Source organism: Cupressus sempervirens, chromosome 5 (genome assembly GCF_028749045.1).
Source record: "Cupressus sempervirens isolate cs-2001-9-10 chromosome 5, ASM2874904v1, whole genome shotgun sequence".
NCBI classification, from domain to species: domain Eukaryota; kingdom Viridiplantae; phylum Streptophyta; class Pinopsida; order Cupressales; family Cupressaceae; genus Cupressus; species Cupressus sempervirens.
In genome coordinates, this window is record NC_143122.1 from 819,343,824 (window position 1) to 819,371,726 (window position 27,903).

The 27,903-nt window shown below is 35.6% G+C and overlaps 1 protein-coding gene across 1 annotated transcript in view; it reads left to right on the forward strand.

Annotated features, from left to right (window-relative positions):
* LOC149558416 (uncharacterized) overlaps nt 1-4,734 on the forward strand; it is a 30,310-nt gene extending 25,576 nt beyond the window's left edge. The window contains exons 15-18 of the mRNA XM_089832658.1: nt 2,297-2,365; nt 2,470-2,535; nt 3,433-3,596; nt 4,222-4,734. Of these exons, the coding sequence (XP_089688784.1) occupies nt 2,297-2,365; nt 2,470-2,535; nt 3,433-3,596; nt 4,222-4,534 (612 nt within the window). The 3' untranslated portion in view covers nt 4,535-4,734. The remainder of the gene's footprint in view (nt 1-2,296; nt 2,366-2,469; nt 2,536-3,432; nt 3,597-4,221) is intronic.
* The last annotated feature ends 23,169 nt before the right edge of the window (nt 4,735-27,903 follow it).

The window sequence follows — 27,903 nt, forward strand, 5'->3', positions numbered from 1 at the left end:
ATTAAACTTATGCTTACTTTTTCAATTAAACAAATGGTCTGCTTTCATGTACAATTACTGGGTAATGATGACGAGTTTCAGTCCCTGCAGAATTCAAATAAAAATTGGATGCTTGTCTGTTTTGATAGATCAATGGAACTGAAAAAATTATATGTACTAACTAGTAAGTTTATCAATATAATATGTTGGTCATGTACACTCAGATTGTTAATTTCATGGAAGATTTTTAGTATTAATATTACTTGGATAGAAGCATAAAAAAACAAATCTTCCTTCAAAGATTTATAACATTTACCTTTCATCTTTCTTCATTTAATCCATTTGACTACAATAGACATACTTGGGAGCCTTAAGTATTGCATAGTAGTTCACAATAATCCTCCATATTCTTTTTTAGCTTTTAAAGGGCATTTGTATATTGATTCATTCTCCAAAGAGACGACTGGTCCATCATCATTAAATTTTTGTAATGAAACATGTCAACCAAAAAAACCAGTGTAACCTGGGTGCGCGCACTTGGGTCAAAAACCTGAAGCACTTGGTGCGCGTACGTACCTGGTGTGGGTGCGTCACTCGCACCTTGGCCGCACCAGTCGAGCACCCGGGTGGTTCGCGGGTGCTCTGGTGCGGGGGTGCAGCTGGCTGAATGGCCCAAATAGTTTTTAAAAAAAAATTATTTTTTTAGTTTGTTTTTTATGCATGCTTAGAGAGCAGTTGGGATGATTCCATTCTCATTATTGACATTTTGTCATTTTGTTGATTGTACTCACTTTGATATGGCTACGATAAATTATTTCATTTCACTGTTTCATGCTACTCGGCTCATTGTCATCATGAGCATCTTTATGATATATCATATATGATATTCATATTTGAACAATGAATTTTGAATCTTGCATCTTGAACTAAGTTAATTTGTTAAATGGTCATTGGTAATGGTTATGAAGTTTCAAGTTTGAACTTATGGTTTGTGAATCACATTTTAATTTTCTCTATTCAACTATATTTGGTATGTTATATAATATAGTGAAGTATCATTTCATAATTAGCATTTTCTGTCATATATATTATATATTATGCAACCACTTCCCCCTCCTTCCCCCCCCTTCCACACCCCTGCCGTCCCCCCTATCGTCTCCAAATTGAGGCCTTTTTTTTCCCGCAATCGAGACTCGTCCCAATGTTCCCCCACACCCCCGTGCCGGGGTAACACTGAAAAAAGCAGAAAAGTTACGGGCCGGAAAGTTCTGTACAAAACTCGATCAATCTCCACACTCTTCAAACAACAATCTTTTCGCAGCATTTAATAACGGCCGCAAGTCCAATATTAAATAGAAAATTTAATGGCAGAGCACTTCGAATTTGAAAAAAATAGTGTGTGTTCCTAGTCAGAGAAGAACCGGAATAAGTAACGGCTGGCTGCACATGTTAATGTCTCATAGCCCCAAAAAAAAATTTCAAAGTGGCTTTAATTTTTTCCAGTTTCTTTTGGACAATTTGCTAAAGTTGTACAAGATATTAAATGAAGTCTGACAAATTCATTAACTACATACTTATCCTCTCTAGTATATTCTATATTTTTCAATTCGAAAAATAGTAATTAGGCCTAGGAAAATAGTCCTCCACCAATCAGAAAAAGTGTATTGTGATAAATGAATTAAAAAATATTGTCTAAAAACTTTAGACAAATGATGCATGCTAGGGAAAAAAAAATAGGTTGGGGGGTCAAACAAAAACATTAGTTTCCTGCCTTAGAGATAAGGCACGGATTAATAATAAATATATTATTTTAAAAGATTAATCTAAATCTTGTAATTAACAATTTTTTAATTATCAGCATCCATTAAGAATTATTAGTCCAGTTAAAACATATATTTCAGGAATCAGTACAAAAGATTTATATTTTATGATTATGATAAAAAATTTAGAATCTCATATAAAAATTAGATCTAAATTAATGAACTTTAGAAATTGAAGTAAAATAATTGTTTCAAGGAATGCTAAAGCAATGTAAATACAATTTAAATGTTTTTTTATGTAGCAAATATAATGTTAAACTAAACTGAAGAGTTCATGTTTTTTCTAAGCATTTTGCACATGGAATTGGTTTATTCTATTGTACTATTTTCTTCATCTTTGTACTAACACCTTATCCAAGGGCACCTTATTTGGAAACAGAACAGATTTCTTTGATTGATATATATTATATATATGATCTTTCTTGGTGTTTATTAAATGTGTTATGCTTGTAATTTTTTTTTGGCTTAATGGGGATATTTATGCTTATGTTATCCAGATTGACCTTGCATGCCTTGAAACGCTGAGGCCTCTTCCAGAAAGTACAGCAGTATCTATCCTCGAACAGGTCAACCTATTTTATTTGTCACCTTTACTTTCAAGTTGGGTTTGAATTCCTTTTGTGTCTTGTCTCATTAATTCATTTACTAAATGTACATTTTCACTGTCCAGTTTGCATCAGCAAACTTTGCAGATGGGAGAGACAAGCGTGCTTACCTTGCAGGCCTCATTACTATGGTAAGTCGAATAACAAATATTTTTTCTTCTCCGTGCTACCCCCTGGGAATCCAATTCATAGAAAAATGGAGATTTCACCATCTGTTTTTCACAATGATAATGACATATTGATGATTAGTAAATTCCTTAGTTACCGGATTCGTGCCCTAGAGGCCGGATCCGGATTCGTGCCTGGATTCGTGCAGATCCGGGCAGGATCCTTGTTTTACACAGTGGATTCGTCCGCATTCGTGGGCCATGAATCCTGACGAATCCACTGTGTAAAACAAGAATCCTGCCCGGATCTGCATGAATCCAGACACGGATCCTCAAGGATCCAGCGTGAATCCTCAAGGATTGACAGGTTCAAGTGAGTCTAAATTATTTAATATGACTTTTTTAAATATATTTTTTGGCTTTCTAGTGCTAAAATGACCTTTTTATGCATTATATATACTAATAAATGAGAGAAATAAATAAATAAATAAATAAATATATCTATATATATATATATATATATATATATCTGTTACTAGTTGGGGCTTGGGCAAGATCAGTAATATATATATATATATATATATATATATTCACGAATCCTCCACGAATCCTAATCGGGAAAAAAAAAAATCACGAATCCACGGATCCGATTCACGTGCCCGAATCGGATTCGTATCCCGAATCGGTAACTAAGGTAAATTCCATGAATGTTTAACAAAGAGTGTGACACAAATTTGATATAGATAGATTACTATTTCTTTTGTGTTCGCTTACTGACATGGAGAACTCTCCCCTCTGGAAGTGAAATTTATTTACAAGAACACTCATTTATTGAAAGAGGAGATTTATTTACCTCGCACTTTTTTATGAAGAGGTCATGGATCAATACATTCTTTGCTTATTTTGGTTTGTCTATGTCAGGCGGGGCAGGAGCGAAATTCTAGATTTCCTCTTTTACAACAAGCACGAAGTTCAGAGCTACCCACCAGAGAGGCAGGTTTACTAGGGGTCCCTGGATCATCTCATTCATCTTTGATTGATCCTCTTGTTGCATCTTACCCACTTCCAGGGTCATCTCTGATTCGGTGAGTCTTATTGAAAGCTATTGTCTGAGTGTTATTCTTCATTACTTTGAAATATATGAAATGGCAGCTATCTATACTTTTGTGGCTATTTGATAGCTTTTACACCTCTTAATGAAAACATGGTCACACGCCCTTAGTCATATACTCTTGTACCTTATTTTAAAAATGTTTTATCCTATCCCTACATCTGCAGTGTACATCTCTTGGTTGCTGCTGTATGTGAATTCAGTTATAACTCACTACTGAACCTAAAGGCAATATTTTGGTCACTATGGGCTATTTGAGTTTAACTCTGATGTCTGGCGATTACCACCTTGTAGCTTGCTGTTTTTGATGTCAACTCCATTGCATTTAGGACTACAGAACGTACGAACTCTGAAAATCTGCAGCACCTTACAAATATTATATTTTGACTCTACTTTTAATTATGGAGCTTGTTTTTAATTTGCTTTGGCATTATAAATGTCCTTGGTTAATGTTCACAAAAAAAAATAATGTGCCATTTTTTTGTTATTTGGGCTTGTCCTTGTGATTAGAAAATTTTAAATCCCCTCTACTATTTCAGCTTTATTTGTAAATTTATTATGCATTTTTATCATATCGCTAATTTTACTTTTATTTGCAGGCGCGATCCTTATGGCACCACTGCATCACTGCTTGGGCATTCTCAAGTATCTCCATTACTGAAAGCTGATCCGATTCTGGAAAGGTTTTCAACTGGGTTAGATGACACATATGGTCTGTCATCTTATAGAAATCCGACCGGTACAGGTGTTAGTTTTGGGACCAGCTTGCCAGAAGTAAATGGCACGGACAAGCGACCTGTTAAGTTTGATCCTTTCACAGGTCAGCCATACAAGTTTGATCCTTTTACTGGTGAGCCTATACAGCAACCAGGATCACTGGCATCATCTCGTTTTGCTGGGAAATACTACTGAACATAACCCAAGTTAAGATTTAGGTTTTGTAACCAAGGATCTAGTATTATGTTTCATAAGGCTAGTGTGTTTTTGAACATTTTAGTGAGCAGCAGGTCAAGTGATATTGAAGATGGTAAATTTCTGCAAAACATTACTGATAAGCTACTTTCACTTTGATACTTATCCTTTGGAGAATATTAGCATTTTCTTTTATTTCATTATGCTGTGTAGAAACTATTTTCATCTGGTAGTTTTATTGTACTGGATTGTGAGAATGGTTTTAGAGAAGCTACACCTTGCCTTTTCACTTTCCAGAGCCATGTTTCCACTTTAAAATGTTTTAAGTTAGCTTGCTTTTCTCATTGTAAGAGGTTTTATTGTTTTTGTGTAGAAGGTTACCCTGTATATATTTGGCACACTGTTCTTGCTTAGAGGCCATTCTATTTGGTTAGTGGTTTTGCTATTTATCTTGAATGGCTAAATGTATAGAGCTCACGCCTTGTGGCATAGCTTTTCTGGTTATATGGGGTTAATCCTGCTTAGCATCTGCAGGATTTGCATTTGTTTTCAAATATGTCTGCTAAAAATCCTGTAACCAGAATTTGGTTTATGATGGGGTGATTAGTATAAGACAACAATGTATGCAATTACTTGGACATGTATGCTGCCTTTGAAATAGTTCAGATAAATTTAACAATATATGCAATTACTTGACATGTATGACGCCTTTCACATAGTTCATATAAATTTAACAATAATATAAATTTAACAATATATGCAATTACTTGGACATGTATGACGCCTTTCACATAGTTCATATAAATTTAACAGTGTATGCAATTACTTGGACATGTATGACACACTTGCATCAAAGATACTCAAATCAGGGAAGGAGGGACACAATCAGCGGTATATGTCTGACACTTGCATCAAAGATACTCAAATCAGGGTAGGAGGGACACAATCAGCGTATATGTATGACACTTGCATCAAAACTCAAATCAGGGTAGGACTCAATCAGCGTATATCTGGAAATGATAGCTTCATATGATTTTATCTTAATGTCATACGAGTTTACCTTATTGCTTTCTTTGAACAGTTAAAGAGCCCCTAAAATTGGAATCACCATTTGTTTTAGCGTTTAGTTAGGAATTGTCTTTTATTGGTAAAGACTGGAATCACTGAAAATTACTAAAATTTGTGCTATAAGTAGCGACATAGGAAATTGGGTGCTGGCTAATCTCCAGACAAAATGCAACGAAGACAAAAAAAAAAGAAAGAGTCAAACATGATTCTTTTTCAGAATTAGGAAAATACAGTGAAATTTTATTGTTTTCCAAAATATACAGGTCATGAAGATCAAATGCCGAAAATTTCAAACTTTCTTGTGTTATCGTTTTTTTGAAATTTTTTCAAAGGTGCAATTTTTAGGGAGGATAGCCACACCCAAGAAATTGGTGGTACAGTTGGCTAATATATTGTTGAAAGATGCAAGATGACTTGGTTTAGAAACACTTGCTCTACAGTTTGTGTGGTAAATGTTAAAATAATGGGTTATAATTAGATATTCTAATGAAGAATGTAAAACTGTGTGGTATTTAGATATATTTATGTAGGATGTTGAAGGTATATTTAACATGAAATACGAGATCAAAATGCACGGGAATAGATCAAATACGAAATTAGAAAGCATGAGAATTGGGTTTAACCGTGCAATGAGCGATTAATTTATGGAAGATAAAAAAAGGTCATATAACTGTGATCTAAAAAAGGTGTGTATAAGAGAAATTGGAAGGGAAAAGGAAACACACTTTGAATGTGTCTTATATCAGTCTGTTGTTTCTGGTAGAGGTAGATTTTATTTTCAGCAATTTGAAATACCGTGAAGTTTCAAAGAGGGAAGACAGCCCATTAATACAGACGTATGCTGCATTAAAAGTCATTGTAGGGAAGACAGGTTATTTGGGATAATTAACACACTTAGCTCAAACCATGTGTTCAAAATACTATATATAAATTAAAGTTCGAATTCAATTGCTTCGTAACTTGATATCGCATTTAATTATTTGGGGTGTGAAAAATGATAGATGATTTGGAGAATTAGATTTATGAGTTTTCTTATATACAAAAATAATGATAGATGGTCGAGAGACAATATAAAGGGCATCATATTTAAGACGATAAGAGTTCGAAGCTTTCTTTGGAACTTGAGGAAAGATACAAACACATAGATAGCGAGAGTGACACTTGCAATTACGCAAATAAGATTTATAAAACAGCTGGTGTCGAGAGATTTAAAATATGAGCCACATGTCACTTGTTTTGCTTAATAACCAATAGAGGAATTATGATTTTGACTTTGAAATAGCTATGGGAGTTGATATTAGTAACAGTAATAATTAAAAGGGGGAAATACAAGTAGCCAAGAGTTAGTATATTAGTAGACATCTTTGAATTATCTTGTTCTTGGAAGAATACAATATATTAGTAGACCTCTTTGAATTGTCTTGGTCTTGGAAGAATACAAGAAATCCAATTAACAAATAATAATTAAAAGGGTGAAATACAAGTAGCCAAGAGTTATTATATTAGTACACCACTCTTTGTCTTATGTTGTTTAGTATATTAGTAGACCTCTTTGTCTTATCTTGGAAGAATACAATAAATCCAATTAACAAATATTTATTAACAAATAAATCCAATTAACAAATATGAATATATGTGATTAAGAAAGTTAAAAAACTGTCTTAAAGAAGCAATACTCCACACAAACTTTGGGTAGATATTTGCAAATTAAAACCCTCATCCCTTCAATTGAGACCCACACAAAATGATTTTGATTATAATCTTTATGAGAGATGAGTGTTAGTTTCAATTGATAATGCACTTAAATACAAAAGATTCAATTTCCACTTAAAAGAAAAAACTTTATAACTCTTTTAATAGAAGACCCTCTATAGTTGCTTCATCTATATAATCACCTCTTTTAGAAGAATAACCTAAGAAGGAACCTTTTAAAGTATGAAGCTTCACTACAGATTTTTCTCAGCTTCCACTTCTAAACTAGGAGGAATTTTTATACACAATTCTTTTCTATCTCATTTGTAGCCCACTCACACACCACCTCTTGATCACAATTTTTTTAATTTTAAAAGTTAAAAGTAAGATTTTCGTACTTGTTGGTTTCATCCATTAACCAAAGATAAGATAATTTATTAATGTCGAACAAGAGACCAATGAGGATCTAAGGGACTGGAAACAATACAGAGGGCAAAGCACTAGCAAAGGGAGTACCAAACCACGTCAATGTGAAAGCAAAACAAGAAAAGAATCAAGAAAAAAGAACATCAACAACTAAGAACTCCTCACAGGCGAGTAGTCCATAATGGAAAGGTAGACATTAGGGTAATCAAGTACTTTGGAAGGATGCCTCTAAGGTATACTAGAGGGACGTTGCCGAGTGTAATCTATGCGAGGTCTCACAGATCTGGTGTGAATTGAGATAGTGTAGAGAGGCTGCTTCGATCTTTGGGCAGGAATTGTAGGATTGAAAAAAGAGGTGATGAGTTGCGTAGGAGTCAATGTTGACCAAAGCTGGAGTTGTATGGTGTGCTCGTGAAGTTGCATGGTCCCCTGAAGGTAGAGTGCAAGACAATGCTGGTCAATATATCTGAAGAATGAGGGAAGAGACTTGACACTCTAAACAAACAATAGAATCTGCCTTGGATCTCATAGTAAACGGGACAATGAAAAATAAAGTGAGACTCAGTCTCGACCTCCTCGAGGTGACAAAGCTGACTGATTCTGTCCTCCCTACGAATTTGCTGATCAGTCTAAATATGTAGCCAGTGAGATCCGACCCTTAAAAATTCCAAATAGATGTGAAGAGCGTGAGTCCAATGACGAGTGAGGTACTAGGGATGTAAGATGATCTATCCTAGATATCAAGAAAGTACTTAGCATATAAGGCCATGCGTGGAGGAAGCCCACCGAGGGGATTCCTTGAAGTTGTGATAACATACTGTCTGTAGCTATCAAGTCTAACATGATTATTCAACTCTTGTTGAGGTGGAAGAAGATGGGCTGGAGCGTCAGAGAAAATTGGAAGGGGGGAAGACAATCCAAACTAATACCAATCGAGCCCAAGAGAGCAGAGACCTGAGTGTACCAACAACGAGACCTGTGACTAGAATCTGAACCCGCAATCTCCATAGAGGAACAATAAGCTAACTAGGAATATCTGTGACAATTGTTAGAGGAATCAGTGAAGCTCCGGAGCCAGTGAAGAAGCCAAACTAAATCAAAGATAGTTCCCAATCTGAAAGGGTGAGCGCTAAACTTAGCTAGAACGATGTTGTGTGTGTGAATCGGTGACATCTGATAATGCGCCGAAGGAAAAGAGTTTGGACTCTCTCAACAGAAGCTCAGTCAAACTCCAAGAGGGGGGCCCCAAACAATAGCCATAGAGGACAATTGGCTTGACCGGGGAGTTAACAAGAGACATCTTAGTCATGGTGTACTGAAGTCATGTCGAAAAAAGTGTCGCTTAAGAATAGCAAGGGCGCTGAGCCCCTTGTTGACTCTGGGTTACATGGTTGGTCTCAGGCTGAATCGAGGTCCAGAAAACATAACCCCCAGGTAAGTATATGAAAAAGCAATCTTGATCTCGGTACCTGGAAGTAAAAATGGAGATAGGATGTCTTCAAGCAATTGAAGACCATAACTCGAGTCTTGCCCAAATTTACAACTAGCTCACATGAGTCGTAGAAAGAGGCCAAGCCATCAAGGAGCCATTGAAGATCATTTGGAGAAGATGCTAGGAGAATCACATCATCAACAAATAGGAGAATAGAGATCAATACTTGATAGAGATAACAACCATCGCTAGTGAGCGAATAATCACAGAGAAAAGCCTCAAGCTCGTCAATGTAAATGCCAAAGAGTGTGAGGGAGAGAGGACAACCCAGTTTCACCTTGATAGTGCTCTGGATAGGATTAGAGAATCCTTGTGGAGTCCTAAATTTGCCCTCAACACACTCGTATAACTTCATAATATTGTAAGAAGAATCTCTGAGATCCTAATGTCCCTAAGACACTGAAAGAGAGTTGCTTGAGGAACAGAGTCGAAAGCTTTGCGAAAGTCAACAAAACAATAATAAACTTTCGCCGAGTGGTGGGGAGCCTCCTCAATGATGACCTGTATAGTTAAAATGTGATCAGTGGTCTAAAAATTTGAACAAAACCCAGTTTGACCTCTAGCTCAACAATGTTGTTGATCAAGCTCACTAGACAGGATATTGTTCAGCACAATCGCATAGAGTTTGGCGAAGGTATGCCCAACCATTATGGTCCTATAATTTATGGGATCAGAGGCTGGCCCAGATTTATGGATCAGATAGATAATATGTTGTGACCAAGAGTTAGGGAAGCTAACACAAACCACTCGATTAAAGAGCACTATAAGAAAGGGACCCAAAACAGAGATACCCAACTTGAAGAATTCAACTTGAAATCCTTCCCCATTTGGAGTTCTGCTACTGTTCATAACTCTAATGGCCTCACTAATGTGGGAGAAGGAGAAGAGGTGACAACGGGTTGTGGGGAGGATGATATTGAGAGGGAGCTGGCCAAAAATATCATAGAGTGTGGAGGTGTGGGAGGCAAGGGAGTGAAGGTCCAGAGTAGAGGGAGGAGGGGGGAAGGTGGCGAGGAAATATGGTGTGCAAAAAGAGCTTTGGGGACTCGAAGAACATGACACAAAGAGACTTACACTGCAATAAAGTGAACTTCCATTTCTTATGGCAAAGAAAGCAACGATAGTTGAGCCTCAACTGAGAGGAAGAGGAGGAAGAAGTAGGGGGTGAAGCAGAGCGAAGCATGCGATGAAAGGATTTGCAACCCTCATCGAACCATTGGTTCATGGGACAAGACTCGCAAGTGGGGAATGGGGAGAAGAGAGATTCCCACAAGGCAAACGTAAGTGAGTCGAACATGGAGGTGATGTCCTCGAAGTCGGAGAAGGGGTCCTGGGGGAGAAGTAGTCTGAGGTGATGGATGAAGAGCTCCGCGTCACCATTAGAGAAGTGAAAAGAAGTGCGAGCATAGGGAGAGGGAAGAAGGGGAAAGAAGAAGAGGATAAGCAAGGAGGAGGAGGTGTCAAGGGTCCCCAAAAGGTGATGCTAAGGAGGGAATGGTCAGCTTGAGGAAGGTGAGAGATGGTAAAGTGGAAAATGAGAGGAATGAAGGAGGCAATAGAGAGAACATAGTCAACAACGCTAGCATCACCACCATGTGTCCAACAAGTGAAGAGTTCGGATCTAAGAAAGAAAGAGAGTCCATTCAAGATCACTAACTTAGTAGAGAGTCCATTCAAGATCACTAACTTAGTAGACTCACAAAGTGATGAAGATACGCTCTGATACCACTGATGATGGTACACACTGATACCACTGACAAAGGGCCACACCACCCTACCAACTCATAACCAAGAATGCAATTTTATTATACTTGAAAATCCAATAGCAATTACAATAACATTTCTACAAGATCTCTCAAGATCCAATCCAAACCCAAGCTAGTCCAGATCCACACTCTGGTAGAAACCTCCGAGATCTCAACTTGTGCTCGCAAGCCACCAAGCAACCTCCTTGTTTCTAAACCACAATCACTAGCTCTTCTCACAAACCTAATCCAAGATCCAAGTGTAAATTGCCTCACATTCGACGCTCTGTCTACACACTCACAAGTCCATCACAATCTTGCTGTAAACTGCCTCACATTCGGCGCTCTGTCCACAGACTCAGGAAAACTCACTCTTCACTTCCTCCTTCTCTTTCACACTTTCCAAGCTTTCCTTCCAAAGCTTCTACTTCCCAAGCTTCCACTTCTCAAGCTTCTACTCCCCAAGCTTTCACTTCTCAAGCTTCTCCTTGAGCTTCCACTTCTCAAGCTTCTCCTTGAGCTTGATTAGAAATGCTCATATGCCTTGCTTAAATAGGCACTTACCACCCAATACATGACTTATCCACAACCTTCTAGAATTCCTCCACAACTTTCTACAACTTCCATAACCTTCTACATTATCCACAACTTTCTACAATATTCATAACTTTTTAGAATTCTATCCACACACCTCGATAAATGGAATGACAACCATTTATTTTTTATTTTTTTCTATTATGCCACGTATGCACCTCGAAAATAAAAATTCCCTTTTCCTTTCTTTTCTCATTTTTCCCCTTTTTAAAAAAAAAAATTATTTCTCCTTTAATTTTCGTCACTTTCTCTCCTCCAGATTTTTTTTTTTTTTTTTGTTTTTTTCTAATTTTTTTTTTCAATAATTTTCCCATGCAAGATGCTCTTGCATTAGACTCCCCTGGTAGATAGAAAAGTGTATCCCACACTTTGACTCCAAAAAAGAAAGATCTACCACCATCTTCATCTTCACCAAAGGTTTCCACCTCAACAGGGACAACAAAACCACCGTGCAAATCTTCCACATCTGCATTACTCTATCAAACACCAGAATCTCAAACATCCAATCAACATGCTCACTCCCAGGAACAAACTGAACATAATGCTTCATTAAAAAACCCTCATCCACCTCAACAACTAGTGAATTCATACCCGTAGCAACAAACCCCACATCGACAACCACATGTAGATCTCCATCAACACATGCCAAACTCTCTACACCAGCAACCTCATTGCTCACAACAAGATGCTTTGCAAGATACAAGTCACCACCAACAATTGGATCATCCACGACCGAGTGCTCCACAATCTCCATGTTAGACTCAACCATTTGATCATGAAAAGCAACCTCTGTCCCAACATCAACAACGTTAGGAATATCTTCAGCAACAACCTCTAGTTGCTCTGCAGGTTCTGCATCAGACTCCACAAACTGATTAGCAAAACCAACCTCTTCAACCTTGACCTTCTTAGCTTGATCAGCCAATCTAGCATCCAACCGAGCAAACATCTTAGAAAAATTCCTCTCCACTATATCATGGATTTTCGCAATCATCTTAGGGTCCAATCCTCTTGGAGCCATCTCCCAAGATCTTTGTAAACCCTCTGCAACAAATCCTTCCCACGCTCCTTGTGACAACCAAATTGTTTGCAAGTTAGATCGCAACTTGCCACCTTGCACGAACAATCAGGAACCACATCACAAGTCTAGGACAACGGATCTGCAATCCACCGGCTCTCCACAATCATGCCTCAACAAGTTCAGTCTTCCATCTCCGCATCAATCGATCAATCTGCATGTCCTCCCAAGGTCCTAGTGCAAACTGCCTCAGCTTTGGCAATCTGTTTACACGCTCAGGAGCTCCCACTCTAATAAACTTCACCCAACCAAGGTCCTGGTACAAACTGCCTCACACTTCGGCGATCTGCTTGTACACTCAGGAACTCCTGCTCTGATACCACTGATGAAGATACACTCTGATACCACTGATGATGGGACGCACTGATACCACTGACAAAGGGCCACACCACCCTACCAACTCATAACCAAGAATGCAATTTTATTATACTTGAAAATCCAATAGCAATTACAATAACATTTCTACAAGATCTCTCAAGATCCAATCCAAACCCAAGCTAGTCCAGATCCACACTCTGGTAGAAACCTCCGAGATCTCAACTTGTGCTCGCAAGCCACCAAGCAACCTCCTTGTTTCTAAACCGTAATCACTAGCTCTTCTCACAAACCTAATCCAAGATCCAAGCATAAACTGCCTCACATTCGGCGCTCTGTCTACACACTCACAAGTCCATCACAATCTTGCTGTAAACTGCCTCACATTCAGCGCTCTGTCCACAAACTTAGGAAAACTCACTCTTCACTTCCTCCTTCTCTTTCACACTTTCTAGCCTTCCAAGCTTTCCAAGCTTTCCTTCCAAAGCTTCTACTTCCCAAGCTTCCACTTCTCAAGCTTCTACTCCCCAAGCTTTCACTTCTCAAGCTTCTCCTTGAGCTTCCACTTCTCAAGCTTCTCCTTGAGCTTGATTAGAAATGCTCATATGCCTTGCTTAAATAGGCACTTACCACCCAATACATGACTTATCCACAACTTTCTAGAATTCCTCCACAACCTTCTACAACTTCCATAACCTTCTACATTATCCACAACTTTCTACAATATTCATAAGTTTCTAGAATTCTACCCACACACCTCGATAAATGGAATGACAACCATTTATTTTTTATTTTTTTCTATTATGCCACCTATGCACCTCGAAAATAAAAATCCCTTTTTCCTTTCTTTTCTCCTTTTTCCCCTTTTTATTTTTTTATTATTTCTCCTTTAATTTTCGTCACTTTCTCTCTCCTCCAGATTTTTTTTTTTTTTTTTGTTTTTTTCCAATTTTTTTTTTCCAATAATTTTCCCATGCAAGATGTTCCTGCATCACAAAGTTGTAGCAAATTACAACCATACGTGGTGAAGGGCCTTTGACTATCCTTAGAGAGCCGAAGTAGACCCACAGAACTAGGATAAGAAGTAGCCGTACACATGGGATCAGACCTGCGTCATGGAGAGGAGGTTGTAGGTCTTTGGTCCGCGCATTAAAGTCTCCCAAAATAATGATGTCCCCCATGGTAGAGAACCTGGTAATGTGCTCAAGGAGGTCCTCATAGGGGTCCCCACCCTTAGTGTTGTGAATTGCATAGAATGAAGATGCTGGCAGGAAGTAGCAAACACCGATATAGGTATCTCTATAGAGCAAGGTTCCTTGATCAATGTGAATCCACATGAATCTGGCATAGCTGTTGGAGTGAACCAAGAAAATTTTACTAAAAAAGTGGTCCCAAATAAGACAAGCGACCCAACCAAAACCTCTAACCCCACTAGAGCACTTGACTTTGTCTCTAAAAGAGGAGATCCACTGAAATAGTCCAATTTTTAATTGTAGACACTAAATTATCTAAATAATAAGGTCAGAACAATCTACCTCCAGGTCCTCCATGGACAAATAAGATTCATTAGAATCATTTCCCTCCAGTTTGACTAGCCCCAAGAAGTTACAAGGAATTCGCCATGGGAGAACCATCATAGGGGTTGAGGGTTGTTGATAAGGAACAAAATAACTTGTGTGGGTAAGAATACCACACTAGGTCCACCTGAGTAATAAGGAACTAATCATGGTTTTACCATAAAAAAATACCATTCAAATTGCTAGACTTGACACACTTCTTCAAGCTTATAAAACTTAGAATGACAATATTAGGAGGTACCAGGTTGCTTCTACTAACCTTAATTCAACTGACAACAATAATGCCTAATTAGAGCCTACCAACTGATTTTATTGACTTCACAGTTATCTATAAAATATATGGCTGTATGAAATTAAGTTTGTAGTTGATAGTTGTAGCTCTTTAATATTGTAGTTGGAGTATTGGTGAATATTTTTGATTTTCATAGTGTCACCTTCCATTTGGTTTTCCATATAATAGACTCTTGTCTCTCATTTCTTCAAGGCAATTTGGGGTTTTTGCTTATTTCTTTGTTTTGTGATCAGCATTATTTGATTGATTCGATCAAAGCCAATTTGAAAAACATTTGCATAAGAAAGGAAAACAAAATTAAGTTTGTAGAAATTTGTATAAAGCCAATCTAAAGATATGTGCAAGGTTTAGATTGAAAAATTCCTATCGTAGTTGTCAAAAGAGGATTCCACGGGGTTTCATTAGTTGGAAGATCAAGTTTCAAAGCTTCTATTACAAACAACTTTATTAGAAGCAATAGAAAAGTTTGATTTACTTTTTCCTTATTTGTCAAGATTTCTTGACATTTCTTGGTTTTCTCTAGATGTTCAAAACTTTTACTACTTAAAACATAATCCATATTTAACATCTTCACCATAAAACCTTTCAAGCTTAGTCTTATATTAAATTAAACATTCATTGTAAAGTAATATTAGATTTAAAATTTATTTGCATGAATAAATCTCACAAATACATAATCAACACATAACAAAAAGATTTGATAATGTAGAAACCCTCCAAGGTGAAGGTAAAATTGTGGTGGGGATGAGACCCACAAAATCTTCACTATTGTAGAAATAAAGTGTGCTTGTTAGGGCTACAAAGTTTGATCACTTCTGATGATCTACTCTATAAGGGGTTTGCTCTGTTAAGAGCTTACAAGACTACTAAGTTTACCTTGATTAAAAGATCCTAATTATATAATTAAGTGAGCACTATGAAAGGACATTTACATAGGCCTAATAGGACCACATTGTTAAGAGTTTTCCCTTGAAACACCTATTAAAATGTATTAGTACCTGGTCCTTTAGTTTTCACTTTAATGTTGATAACATATCACCTCTATACAATCTGATATCACCTCTCTGTGATAGATCTTCAATAGCTGCTCTCTGCACTGCTCAGCCACCTTACTACTCCTTAACTCCACTGAATTCACCTTCAAGTTTGCATCCAACCTTCTAACTCGTAACCACAAAATTATGGCTTGAGATCATTCTTAAATAGTTGTTTTATAGGTTTCTAGATCTCAACCAATGATCTAGATTCATCCTTTTTGTCACTTAGTCCTAATTTTCAAATTTGTTTGTCTCCTTACATAGGGATTAATGATCCATAATTGCAGGCATAATTACCTCCTTAACTAAATCATCAATCATAAAAAGATGTTCCCTTGAAAAAATAGTTTACATAAGATTTTGTCCCATTACAAATACATATACAAAACTGTCTTACTTGACGCTAATAGCTTCTTGATGCTCAACGCAGAATGGTTCTTTGTGCTATCACTCAACTTATGTTGTACTTGTCCTTAACCATATTACTTTGCTTCTATAACACTCGACATATGTTTCCTTTTGAACAATTCGACAACCACTAGAATACTCGATGAAACTTGGTTACCTCAACAACTACTAAATATGTAAACTTCTTTACATCACTCGACCTATATAGAATGACTTGATCACAATGTTTACCGACCAGTCCCGCCTAGTAAATGACTAAGTGTTTTTCATTAAATGACAATACTGTGATTTCCTTTAGGGTCAACAATCTCCCCCTTTGGCATTAGTGGAAAAACCACTTTTTCATGATCAAAATTTGACATTCCAAAACTTCAAAAATATGTATTCCACCTTAGGATGTACACCATGCCTATAGGTCGGTCTACACATATTATTGTACTAACATTTTCAATTTTTTTTCAAACACTTTTGAATTCTCACATCTGAGCATTAGACTAACTCCTTATTAATGCAAACAAAATAAATAAATAAAAGTTTCAACTCAAGATTGGATAACATACATGCATGATCAAATAATTCCCCTTTGTCATACACATACACTTACTTGATTTGATCATGCATCATTCCCCCTTGTTCTTTTCACTTAGGACTTGAAGTGATTTTTAATTGTGGTGTTGGGAGGGTCTCGAATTCCTTCAGAAGTGGGTGGTGCAATCTAATAATTTTTGCTAGTATGTTGTCCCAATTGGCCTTCAATGTGTGAAGTACTTGTTTTTCTATTTCTATCTTGGCCGCCACATTCACCATATTATCTAGCAATGGATACGTGTTGGTCCTTTACAGGATCCTTAGTAGCTTGTAGGTACCTTTGCATAGCTTCCATATGAGGTAGCAATCTTGCTTGAATTGAATTCACCTCATTTCTTATATGCCATTCTTCTTGTAAAAGTTTTGATTGCTTCCCTTTTAAAAATTTGATGTGCATAATAAAATGAGCTAGAACTTGGATCCATGCTCAATCCTTTGCTTTCTTTATGTATATCTGCATCTATCTTGTCCATCCTTTCCCTTATAGTCTTGTAGTAAGAGGGAATATCATCACACAAATTTGTAAACAATGTATTTTCATTTGTGACTAATTGTTCAAGCTCAATTGCAAGAGTGGCAAGCTCAATTTGCCGGATTGATATCTCACTAGATACCTTCTCCAACACTCTATTGTCATACTTTCTCTCTGCTCTTTGCATCAACTTCTCCTCTCTCTCTCTCTCTCTCTCTATATATATATATATATATATATATATATATATATATATATATTAGGATCATTCACTCTCCACAACTTTGAGCAACTGCTCAATAATTGGAGCATTTTCATGCAAATCATCAACAAAAATAGTATCAAGAAAAATGTGTTTGATATCATACAGTACTTGTTTCCTTTAATGTTTTCTTCTCATCTTGACTTGCTTAGCTTTCCCTGTGAATAGTTCACTTAATATTATCATCTGCTCCTTATTCAAGTTAAATTTATCCCAATCAAGAATAACAATTTCTTCTTCAAGAGTGACTAGTTTACCTCTTATTGCTCATGGTGAGTGTTTCACCTTCTTCAATTTCTTTCCCTTAGAATTTGGTGTGCTGGAGATCAACACAATCTGTTGTAGGTTGTGTGTTTGGATCTCTAGAGTTGGCTTTCGTGACACTTGGGTCACACCATTTTTATTTGACTCATCTTTTGACCTTTTCTCTTCTTTACCTTTCTCTTAGGAACATCTGACTTATCCTTGATCACAATTATTTGGAATTCACATAATGAACTCATCCTTCCTACCTCCTTATCTCCCTCTGGCTGAGGTCCTAAGGCACTTGATCTTAAACCTGTAGAAGACATATTTTCTTGAACACTTTTTCTCTTCTCTCCTTTTTCTCCATCACTGTCCACATTTCCTTTAGTTGCATCAACCTTCCTTTCAGACTCAGGTGGATTAACTTCTTTATTAGTTGACATATTCTGTTTCTCAGCCTAACTATCACTTTCATCTTGACCTTGTTCTTGACTAACTGTAAAGATGGGAACAATTGGTATAACGGGTGTGGATTCTACTTTTTGCGTGGACTTATGTGCCTCAATGTTGGGATACTCTTTTATTTGCATGATCACAAGAATGGCCCCCATCAACTTCTCATGAGGTGGTATCTATATTGACTCGGTCTGTACAATTTCTTCACTTTTTTTCTTTGACTCAACTATGATATGTTAACTCATTCCTATTTGGGCTCATTTTGGGCTTATCATTAATTTCCATGGTTTTAGTCTACTCTCCACTTAGTTGTAACAAATTGTTGAGTGTATCAAGAAGGTTTTATGTTCCATCATGAATATCTTTAGTATTGTCAAGTTCTACATGTTCCTACTTATCTTTACTTGTCTCATCTTTTTTTTTGTCATTAGACATCAATCCATTTAATCTTCTTCCACATTACTTTTCTCTCCTCTACAACATTTTCAACTTTATACTTTAAGATTAGGAAAGCCCTCCTCTTAGGACAAATATATTGTTGAATTGTTTCACGCCCTTTAAAATATGTTTCTTGTTTAGTTTATGCATCACTTGGGCAAGTATACCCTCTCTTATTTGTCTTTCTATTGTTAATGTAAACTTCCATTTTCCATCTATTCTCTGATGGAACTTATTGGGTATCATATTCCCTATCTCTAATGGTGTATATTTGAAGTTTTCCATCATAACTAATAATGCTTGCTCAACTTTGTTCTTTTCTTCTTTACTCAATTGATCAAACTTAATAAAATGAAAACTAGACAATCTCGCACTTCCCCTTATATTTTCACATACCTCATCTAATGTCTAAGGTTTCTTATGCATTGCCACTCTAAACTGACTAGTATCTTCAGATTTCATCCTTTCCTCATCATCATCATCATCAATCACAAGCCTTCTAATGGGATTCTTAGCAGGCTTACTCAACTTTGCCTCATTATCAATCTTCCTCTTTTTTAGAATCTTTCTCTAAAAAGATTTAGTAACCTTTGATACTTCTTTCTTTGGTTCAACTTTTATTGTAGTGGTAGTTGTTCTAGTTGTCTTCCTAGTGATCCTTGGGCTAGGAGAGGTCTTAGTTACAATTTTCTTGACTCTTCTTCAATTTGGCTCAACAATGACTATATGTTTTCTTTTCCTTGCCTATGGCTCAACAACCATTAACTCCTTACCTTTACCTTGCACTTCTTCTTCATTTTATTCATCTTCATCATTGCTGGATTTTTCCTCTCCTCTTGCTTCTATAATCTGTAGTGGCTTTTCCTTCTCTACTCCTCTTCTTAATGCCTTCTCTAGGTTTTTAGTCATAGTGTTTCTTTTATTTTCTACGTTTGGAGCATTAAGTTGTACATTAATCCTTTATTTAATTGTTTTGTATTTTTCGAACGACTCAACATCCTTATCCACTTCATCAACTAGAAAAGTAGTAATCATTGTAGTCACTTCATCCATGTTAACCTCATAAGGTAGAGGTATCAACCATGTAACCTTAGGTAGAAATTCTTGTGCATAGGTAAGATTAGTGTCTACCAAGAAACATATATCATCATAATATTTGTCTACTAGGGATTGTGGTATCCTAGACCTATTCTTCATTTCCTTTTTGAATTCTTCAAAGTACAAGTTTCAAAATTATCACCCATTTGACCAATAAATTTGTTGATATGATGGGTAATTGTCTTTGTCTTATCCTAGATAACATCACCAATGGTGGGAAACATGTTCTTTCACATAAAAAGAAAACACAAACAATCAAAGAACCAAATTTGCACATACTGTTCTTTGTCTTCTCATTGGTATCAAATTCGTTTCTCAATTGTTTCAATTGTAAATCAGCTAGGTCATAGTTGTGACCCCCTTTATAAAAATCTTTGATGCTATGTCAACAAAAATACATGTCATGCTATCAGGATGACTAGATTGATAAAATTTGTTTGTAATGACTCTAACAATGAATTCAATCTCTGCATCCTCAATAGTAGATATTGTCATTCCTCTTTTGTTCCACTTTGCTATTGTGTTGGCCTTAATTGGATATTTTACTTGACAAAAAATGGTTTTTACCCTATCTGTAATAGGGTAACCTGTGACATGATGGATGATCTTCTTTGTAATCCTAACTTGTCCATCTTCTAGCTAGAGTTTCATGTTGTGAATTCTTTTCAAAACAACCTTAATCCATTCTACCTTGAAGTTCCTTGGGAAATTTAGGGCACGAGTTAACCCTTTCTTGACAATAATCTTGTGTTCATCTTTCAATATTCTATTCTCACGTAGCTTATCATATGCATTCCTTATTTTAAATTCTCCTACTTTTCTAATCTTATAATATAACATAATCTCACATAATAAATCATGATTATCCTTGGTGGGATTGATGACAAGGTACTTGATGAATCACCCTTCATCACAACTTTAGGATATGCTCTAAATTTCATTGGGAGACAAGCTCCATTCCTAAATAATTGAGCATTACTAACCTTTAAATCCATCTTCTTCTCAATTCTGATACACTTGATGCCATTTTCAAACTTAGGGTTACATCACAAACTGTTGCGCAACTTGATTTCTACACAACTGCAAACGATTCACTTCAACAATTGATGACACACACCAAATATTCACAATCCTTGCTCAAATTCTCTCAGATTCTTAAACATAATTTTCTCTTAAGAAAAATCAAATCTTGTGTGATCAAAATGACTCATAAAACTTTCTATATATCTAGGAAAACTCGATCACCACACTTATAAATTCCTCCTACTTGGTCAAAACAATAGCTTTGTCGTTACTGAAATTTTAAATCTCTTATTCATGACTCTAATATAGAAAGTTGGTCATCACTGATACTTGAACTTGACACAAAAATACATTACTCTATTCAAAAATTCTATTTGTCCTTGTGCATCCATTAACATGCCAATTTGGACTTTCATGCATATTATCTTAGGAACTGATATATGATTTAACAAATTGAAATACAATTCCATACATACCTCTTTACTTAGTTTGAGGTGGGGAAATCACCTAATCCATTGGATTGAGTGATCAAAATCTCACCATTTGAACTATTACCTTCATCAATTTTCTGTCTCCAAGTTTGATTCATCTGGGTTCTTACTTCTTCAATATTGACCTTTGTCTTACCATTATTCTCTTCATTATTTGATATCAATGCTTAGTTCATGCAACCTTTGCTTAGATGAATGAGCTTCTAAAAGTTAAAATACATTGGTCCAAAATTTCTTCAATTCCCTAATCTTCCTCTAAGATTGCTTGCACAATTTTCTACACTATGTCCATACTTTCTACATAACTAACAATTGATCCAAGTAAATTGTAATTCCAATTTATGGTATTACCTTGTCTACTTGCATTGCCTTGACCTTTAGGTGTCCAACTTTTCTTTTCTCTAGATCTACAACCTTGTGCCTTATGATCGTACTTTTGACATGTATAACAATAGCCTTCAAATCTAGATGTAGTTTGTGTCTTACTGGTCTTTGATCTGCATTCATGTGCTTGATGTCCATGATTGTTACAATTGAAACAAGTACCATTAAATTTAGGCTTAGGATTTGACTTACTAGTTTTGCCCTTGTAGATGTTTGTTGTATGGCCTGGTTTTCCACAGTAGTAGTATGTAGGCTTCTTGTTCTTAGCATTCCTTTTTTCTCCATGCTTTGATGACTCTCCTTGCTCGATAGATGATATGAACTCAGTATAGTCCTGTAGTATCAGGAGGTCTTCTTTGTGCTTGCATCTATTCATTAAATAATCTTATGGCCTCCTTAGGTTTGTTCATCCTTTAAATGATTTCCTTCTCAAATCTCAATTCATTTTTCAATTGATTATTCTTAGATCTCAGATTTGAAATATCTCCCACCTTCGTAGCAATCTCATGATTGGCACTTAGTAACTAATTAACCATGTCAAATTGATTGTGGGTCAACCTTTTTACTTCATTGATCCTCTCATCAAGACTTGTAGAAATTTTCCTTTTATCTTTTTAGTCATTACCTTATCTTCTTCAACCTTTTTCTTTCTTTAAGTCACTTTACACAACCTCATTGATTGTATTTCATGTTCTCTTTTCAGTGCTATTATTTATTCATTCAAAATATTATTGTTCTCCAATAGACCTGCTATTGCTGCATAAATTTCATTAGATCTTCCTTCATCTCATAGGTCTTCAATGCTTTCTTCTTTGTATTGTGTGCCATTTTTTTGAATTGCCATCTCCTTCCTTCTCTTAAGGGATTGCTTCAGTTCCTCCTTTGCAATCTTGACTTGCTCAAATGAAAGCTACAAATCAATCTTTTGATTCTCAATAATCTCTCCCAACTTGTAGGCTTCCATCTCTAAGATCTTTGACTCCTAAGTGGTTAAACTTCTTTCCAAGAGTACTGTGCTTTGATACCAATTGTTAGAAATCTATTGAAAAAGTAAGATATTGAGTGGGGGGGGGGGGGAGGGAATATTCAATTTTTTTACTACTTCAAACATAATCCATATTTGATATCTTCACCATAAACTCTTATATTAAATCAAACATTCACTATAATGTAGTATCAGATCTAAAGTCTATTTGCATGTATAAACCTCACAAATATATAATCAACACATAACACAAAGATTTGGTAATGCAAAAACCCTCCAAGGTGAAGGTAAAACAATGGTGGGGATGACACCTAGAAAATCTTCACTACTGCAGAAGTGAAGTGTTCTTGTTAGGGCTACAAAGTTTGATCACTTCTAATGATATGCCTTCTGAGGGGTCTACCATGTTAAGAGATTATAACAATGTTAATTCATCTTGATTAAAGGATTTTAACTACACAATTAAATGAGCACTCGATTACGAGATTTATATAGGCCTATTAGGACCACTTTGCTAAGAGTTTTACCTTGAAAAACCTATTCAAATGTATTAGTACCTAATCCTTCAGTTTGCACTTCAATGCTGATAACAAATAATCTTTATACAATCGATATCACCTCTCTGAGATAGATCTTCAATAGTTGTTCTCTACACTGCTCAGTTTCCTTACAACTCCTTAGCACTTAACTCCATTGAATTCACCTTTAGATTTGCATCCAAACTCCTAACTTGCAACCACAAAATAATGGCTTGAGGTCATGCTTAAATAGCTATTTAAAAAGTTTCTGGATCTAAACCAATGATCCAAATTCATCATTTTTGTCGCTTACTCCTAATTTTTTGATTGGCTGATCTCCTTACATAGGGATTAATGATTCATAATTATAGGTGTAATTACCTCATTATCTAACTCCTCAATCATAAAAATATGTTACCTTATGAGGAAAAATAGTTTACATAAGATTTTGTGTGCCTTACTCGGCACTAATAGATAGCTTCTTGATGCTTGATGCAAACCAGTTCTTCATGTTGTCACTCAACTTAAGCTATACTTAGCCTTAACTATATTACTTGGCTTCTATAACAATCAACACATGTTGGCTTTTAAACAAATTGGAAACCACTAGAATACTTGGTGACACTTGGTTACCTCAACAACTACTAATATATACACGTCTTCTTTACATCACTTGACCTATATAGAATGACTCGATCACTGTATTGACCGACTAGTCTTGCCTGGTAAATGACTAAGTATTTTGCACTAACTAACAATACTATAATTTCTTTTAAGGTCAACAGGTCATTGGATGTGTTATTTGCAAGTTGTTAGACTAGATGAGTCCTCTCCCAAGCAGTTAGACAAAAACACATCAATGGGGAAATTTTTTTTAATTACGTTGATTTAAGTCAGTAAGTTGTCAGTTTTTTATGCAAAAAATCAATTCGCTTCTCTATGATGATAAAAATCTTCAACATAATTATTACCTTAATGGTTATACTAATATAATTCTTGCACATGCATGCAAACATTAGATACATATTATTGAAATGTATGGTTGACATGAATGGTAATACCATAAGTTGGTTATCCATGCTCATAGTTTAATATACATGATGAATATGGAAATGATCTACTACATGTTTGGTAGAAAATATTTTAATATATGTTTTATAGAGTTAACCAAGCTCAAACAAGAAGGATCAATAGAGATGTATGCATATGATGTCATGTTCCTTCGTAGTGTTGTCAAGTAAGTAAAAATAAGTTGTTTTAACAATAATTGAATTTATAAAGATTTAAAAGCATAATTAGGATAAAGGAAAATAAAATAAAAATAACTAAATTTCAAATTATAGGAAAACCATGTTGTGTGTCTTGTAAATCCTTTAACAACATATATTTATACATTTTATTATTATTTTTGGGAGCAAAAAGTAAAACTTGGTGTGATTTTGGCATTGAATATTATGTTTGTCGAAGGAAAACCCTAACAATAACTAAGTATAAGATGAAATTCTACCCTTTCGTATTGATATTTATGGTTGCAATTGTAAAATTTTGATTTAAGACTTATTATGCTACCCTAGATAAGGTTAGATTTCCAATTGGTCATCATTGATGGGTTATTTTGAGGAGAGAGCATATTGCCTAGGCTAGAAACCCTTCTTATCACTAGATCAAGGTTTCTTCCAATAATTTTACCCTATAACATGGTGATATCAGACTTGAGGATGCATATAAAATTGAAGTGTAGAAGTTTGTGAGGTTTTTGAATATATGTGAACAATAAGCCAAAAAAATTCAAGGAACAAATTATAGTACTAGTTGTAATTGACACACTCCACTTGAAATGTACAATACATCCTATTAACTTAAATTTTAATCATATAAGATGCTATAACTAATAAAACATTTAATGAAGAGAGTATTGGACAATCTTCAACAATTTATATTTGTGCACTTGTTTTTATTTTGTGAGAAAAAAAAGAAGTTTTGTTGTGGGTTTGGAATTGAATTCTAATGTTATGTTTTTCAAAGGAAAACCCTAACAAAAATTAAGGGTAAGATCAAATCCTGACCTTTATTATAAAATTTTCTTGTTACAATTGTATGTTTATGATTTAGGACTTATCACATTACCTTAGTTGAGGTTTGATTTTCTATTGGTCATAATTGTTGGATTGTTTGAAGGAGAGGGCATATTACCTAGACCTAAAGCTATTCCTATCACTAGACCAAGGGAACTTCCAAAAATTTTACCCTAGAACACGATGCTAGGTACGTCATATTATAAAGACAAATTCATACTCAACTTCAAATGTGCAATGCATCATATCCACTCAAATATGAAGCATATAAGGAGCCATGATCAGTCAAACATCTTCTTTGTAGAGGAGATAGGCTTACACCTTCAACCTGGTTTTATTATAACAATAGAATGTAGGAAAAAATTGGGGCAATATAGTTATATTAGTTGTGTATTCACAATTTGGAGCATCATGCAAAAAATGTTGGGAATCATTGGCTGATCCAATATAGTTTTCACTAGAGACTTTTAGCCCACATTAAGAAATTCTTGTGAGACTTGTACCTATTAAAAATTTTGAATGATATTTGTATTAATATATATTTTACTACTATTACCATCCCTAATGCCTTATATGTTGTTCTTCAAACTTTTAATAATGTTTCCCTTCCTATTTAAAGTTCAAACTTGAACTTTGAACCAATAAAGTTTAAGGTTCAAGTTTCAAGTAACCTTGGTCTTGTCGGGATATTTTTGTTTGGCTTGTTTTGTCCTCTTTTCTTTAACTTGAACTCCAAACCAATTGAGTTCAAGGTTCAAACTTTGTTTTCCTTACCATGTATTTTCATAATCTAGAGGAGACTTGTATCATTAGTTAGATTTCAATGCTTCTTTTGAAATTGAATATCGAATAGTCGCCTGTTCAAGTTCATAGTTCATTAACCATGAAATTTTCCCTTTCATGTCAAGTTAGTTTTGATGTGCTAGAATCCCTATATTATTGGCTACTGAATTTGAATCTTGAACCTCAAAGCGGTTCAAAGGTTTAGTTCACTAGTCTAAAATACATGCAGAGGGTGACAAGTTGTGGTACAAAGATTGTCAAATATTTTCCTAAAGGTTGAAGTGACATACTTAATGCATGATTGGTACAAAGGATGGTGGGACGATTTTCTACATGTGGGGTTAAAATACACTCATTAATGATTGAATACTCCTATCAAATTGATACTTTCCATATTGAATTATGATGTTTTTACCTGACTAGAGTATTAAATTTTTTATTTATAGTTCATTTTGTTGTTGCTAGATGAGATAAGTGTTCACACCTTCCTTGGAGTTGTAAGCGATCTGCAACATAGATTTTTCATCGAGGGGCCTTGTCATTTCTTTCTCATGGTGAGTCCCTTTCATCTCCTAATTAGTTACTATTGGAAATCCTATTTTATGGTGTAATAGCTCTATTAGTCCTTTTCATTTCAGTCTTTTCTTACTAGTTAAAAAATGGATTTTAGTTTCTCTTGCCTTTCATGGCCATGTCCTACCCCAAGTTACCAAAACAAAAGCCAACCACTACCCTTACCAGTTTCACTAGAGCTAAAAGATACTTTTGTCACTGATGAGGACAATAATAAGCTATTGATTAGATTCTAAAAGCCTAAGCCTGGGTCCATCAAAAAAAAGATAGCCAAGAGTGGATTATTGCAGGCCATAGGTTTTCCAGAAGTGGCTCTTTCCCAGAACTTGTTTTAGAATGTAGCAACAGATATGATGCTATCGAGAGGTGTATCAAGACATACGTAGGGGAAGTTTTGGTATATGTGAATAGTGTTACAATCATGGGTGCTCTGAGGATTTTGGTACATGAGGAATATGAGGCTTGTACTATTGGTCTCTCAAACTCCAAATTTGCATCATACCCCAACATATTCAACAATTCCATAGCCAAAAATTGGCTACTCAAGCTTGAGAAAGGAGGTTCTCATCTTCCATACCCCTTGACAAGAGAACACATGATACCTGGAATAAAATATGTGATCACCCTTCTGAACATAGTAAAAGGAAATAAAAATGCCTTTTATTGGGAAAATTGTATGTATTTGTTTGTTCAATCCATTTTGAGAGATGGGAAGTGTATTTTTTGGGCAAAAATCACAACATACTGATTGCATGATGAAATTTCACAAGCATCTAGAATTTTTGGTACTTACATGACTTTGTACTTGTTTTACATCCTAGTATATTGTAAAGAATGGGTTAGATTGCTTCATTCCCTATGGGTTAATGATATGCCCATATATGACTATTTTCCTTCTTTACAGAAGGACAAGAATCCAAGTGATATCAAAAGGGTGCAATATACTTTCCTCACTAAGCTGGTTTTTGAGTTGCAGGGTAAAGAACATAGGAGATTGACTGAAGAAGTGACACAATTAATCACTATCTATGGTAGATTCTTCACCCAATTTCATAAATTTACATATATTTGAGTGGGTGTATATGAAGGTAAACCTCTTAAGTTTCCCAAATACTACCTAGATCATTAAGCTCTGATCAAAGTCTATAGAAAGATAGCAAAGGTTGACAAGAGTTGCAAAGCTAGGAAAGGTTCTGGTTCTACTTTTCTGTGCTTTTGGTCTGGAGCTCAAGTTAAAAACAATGAACCTAGCA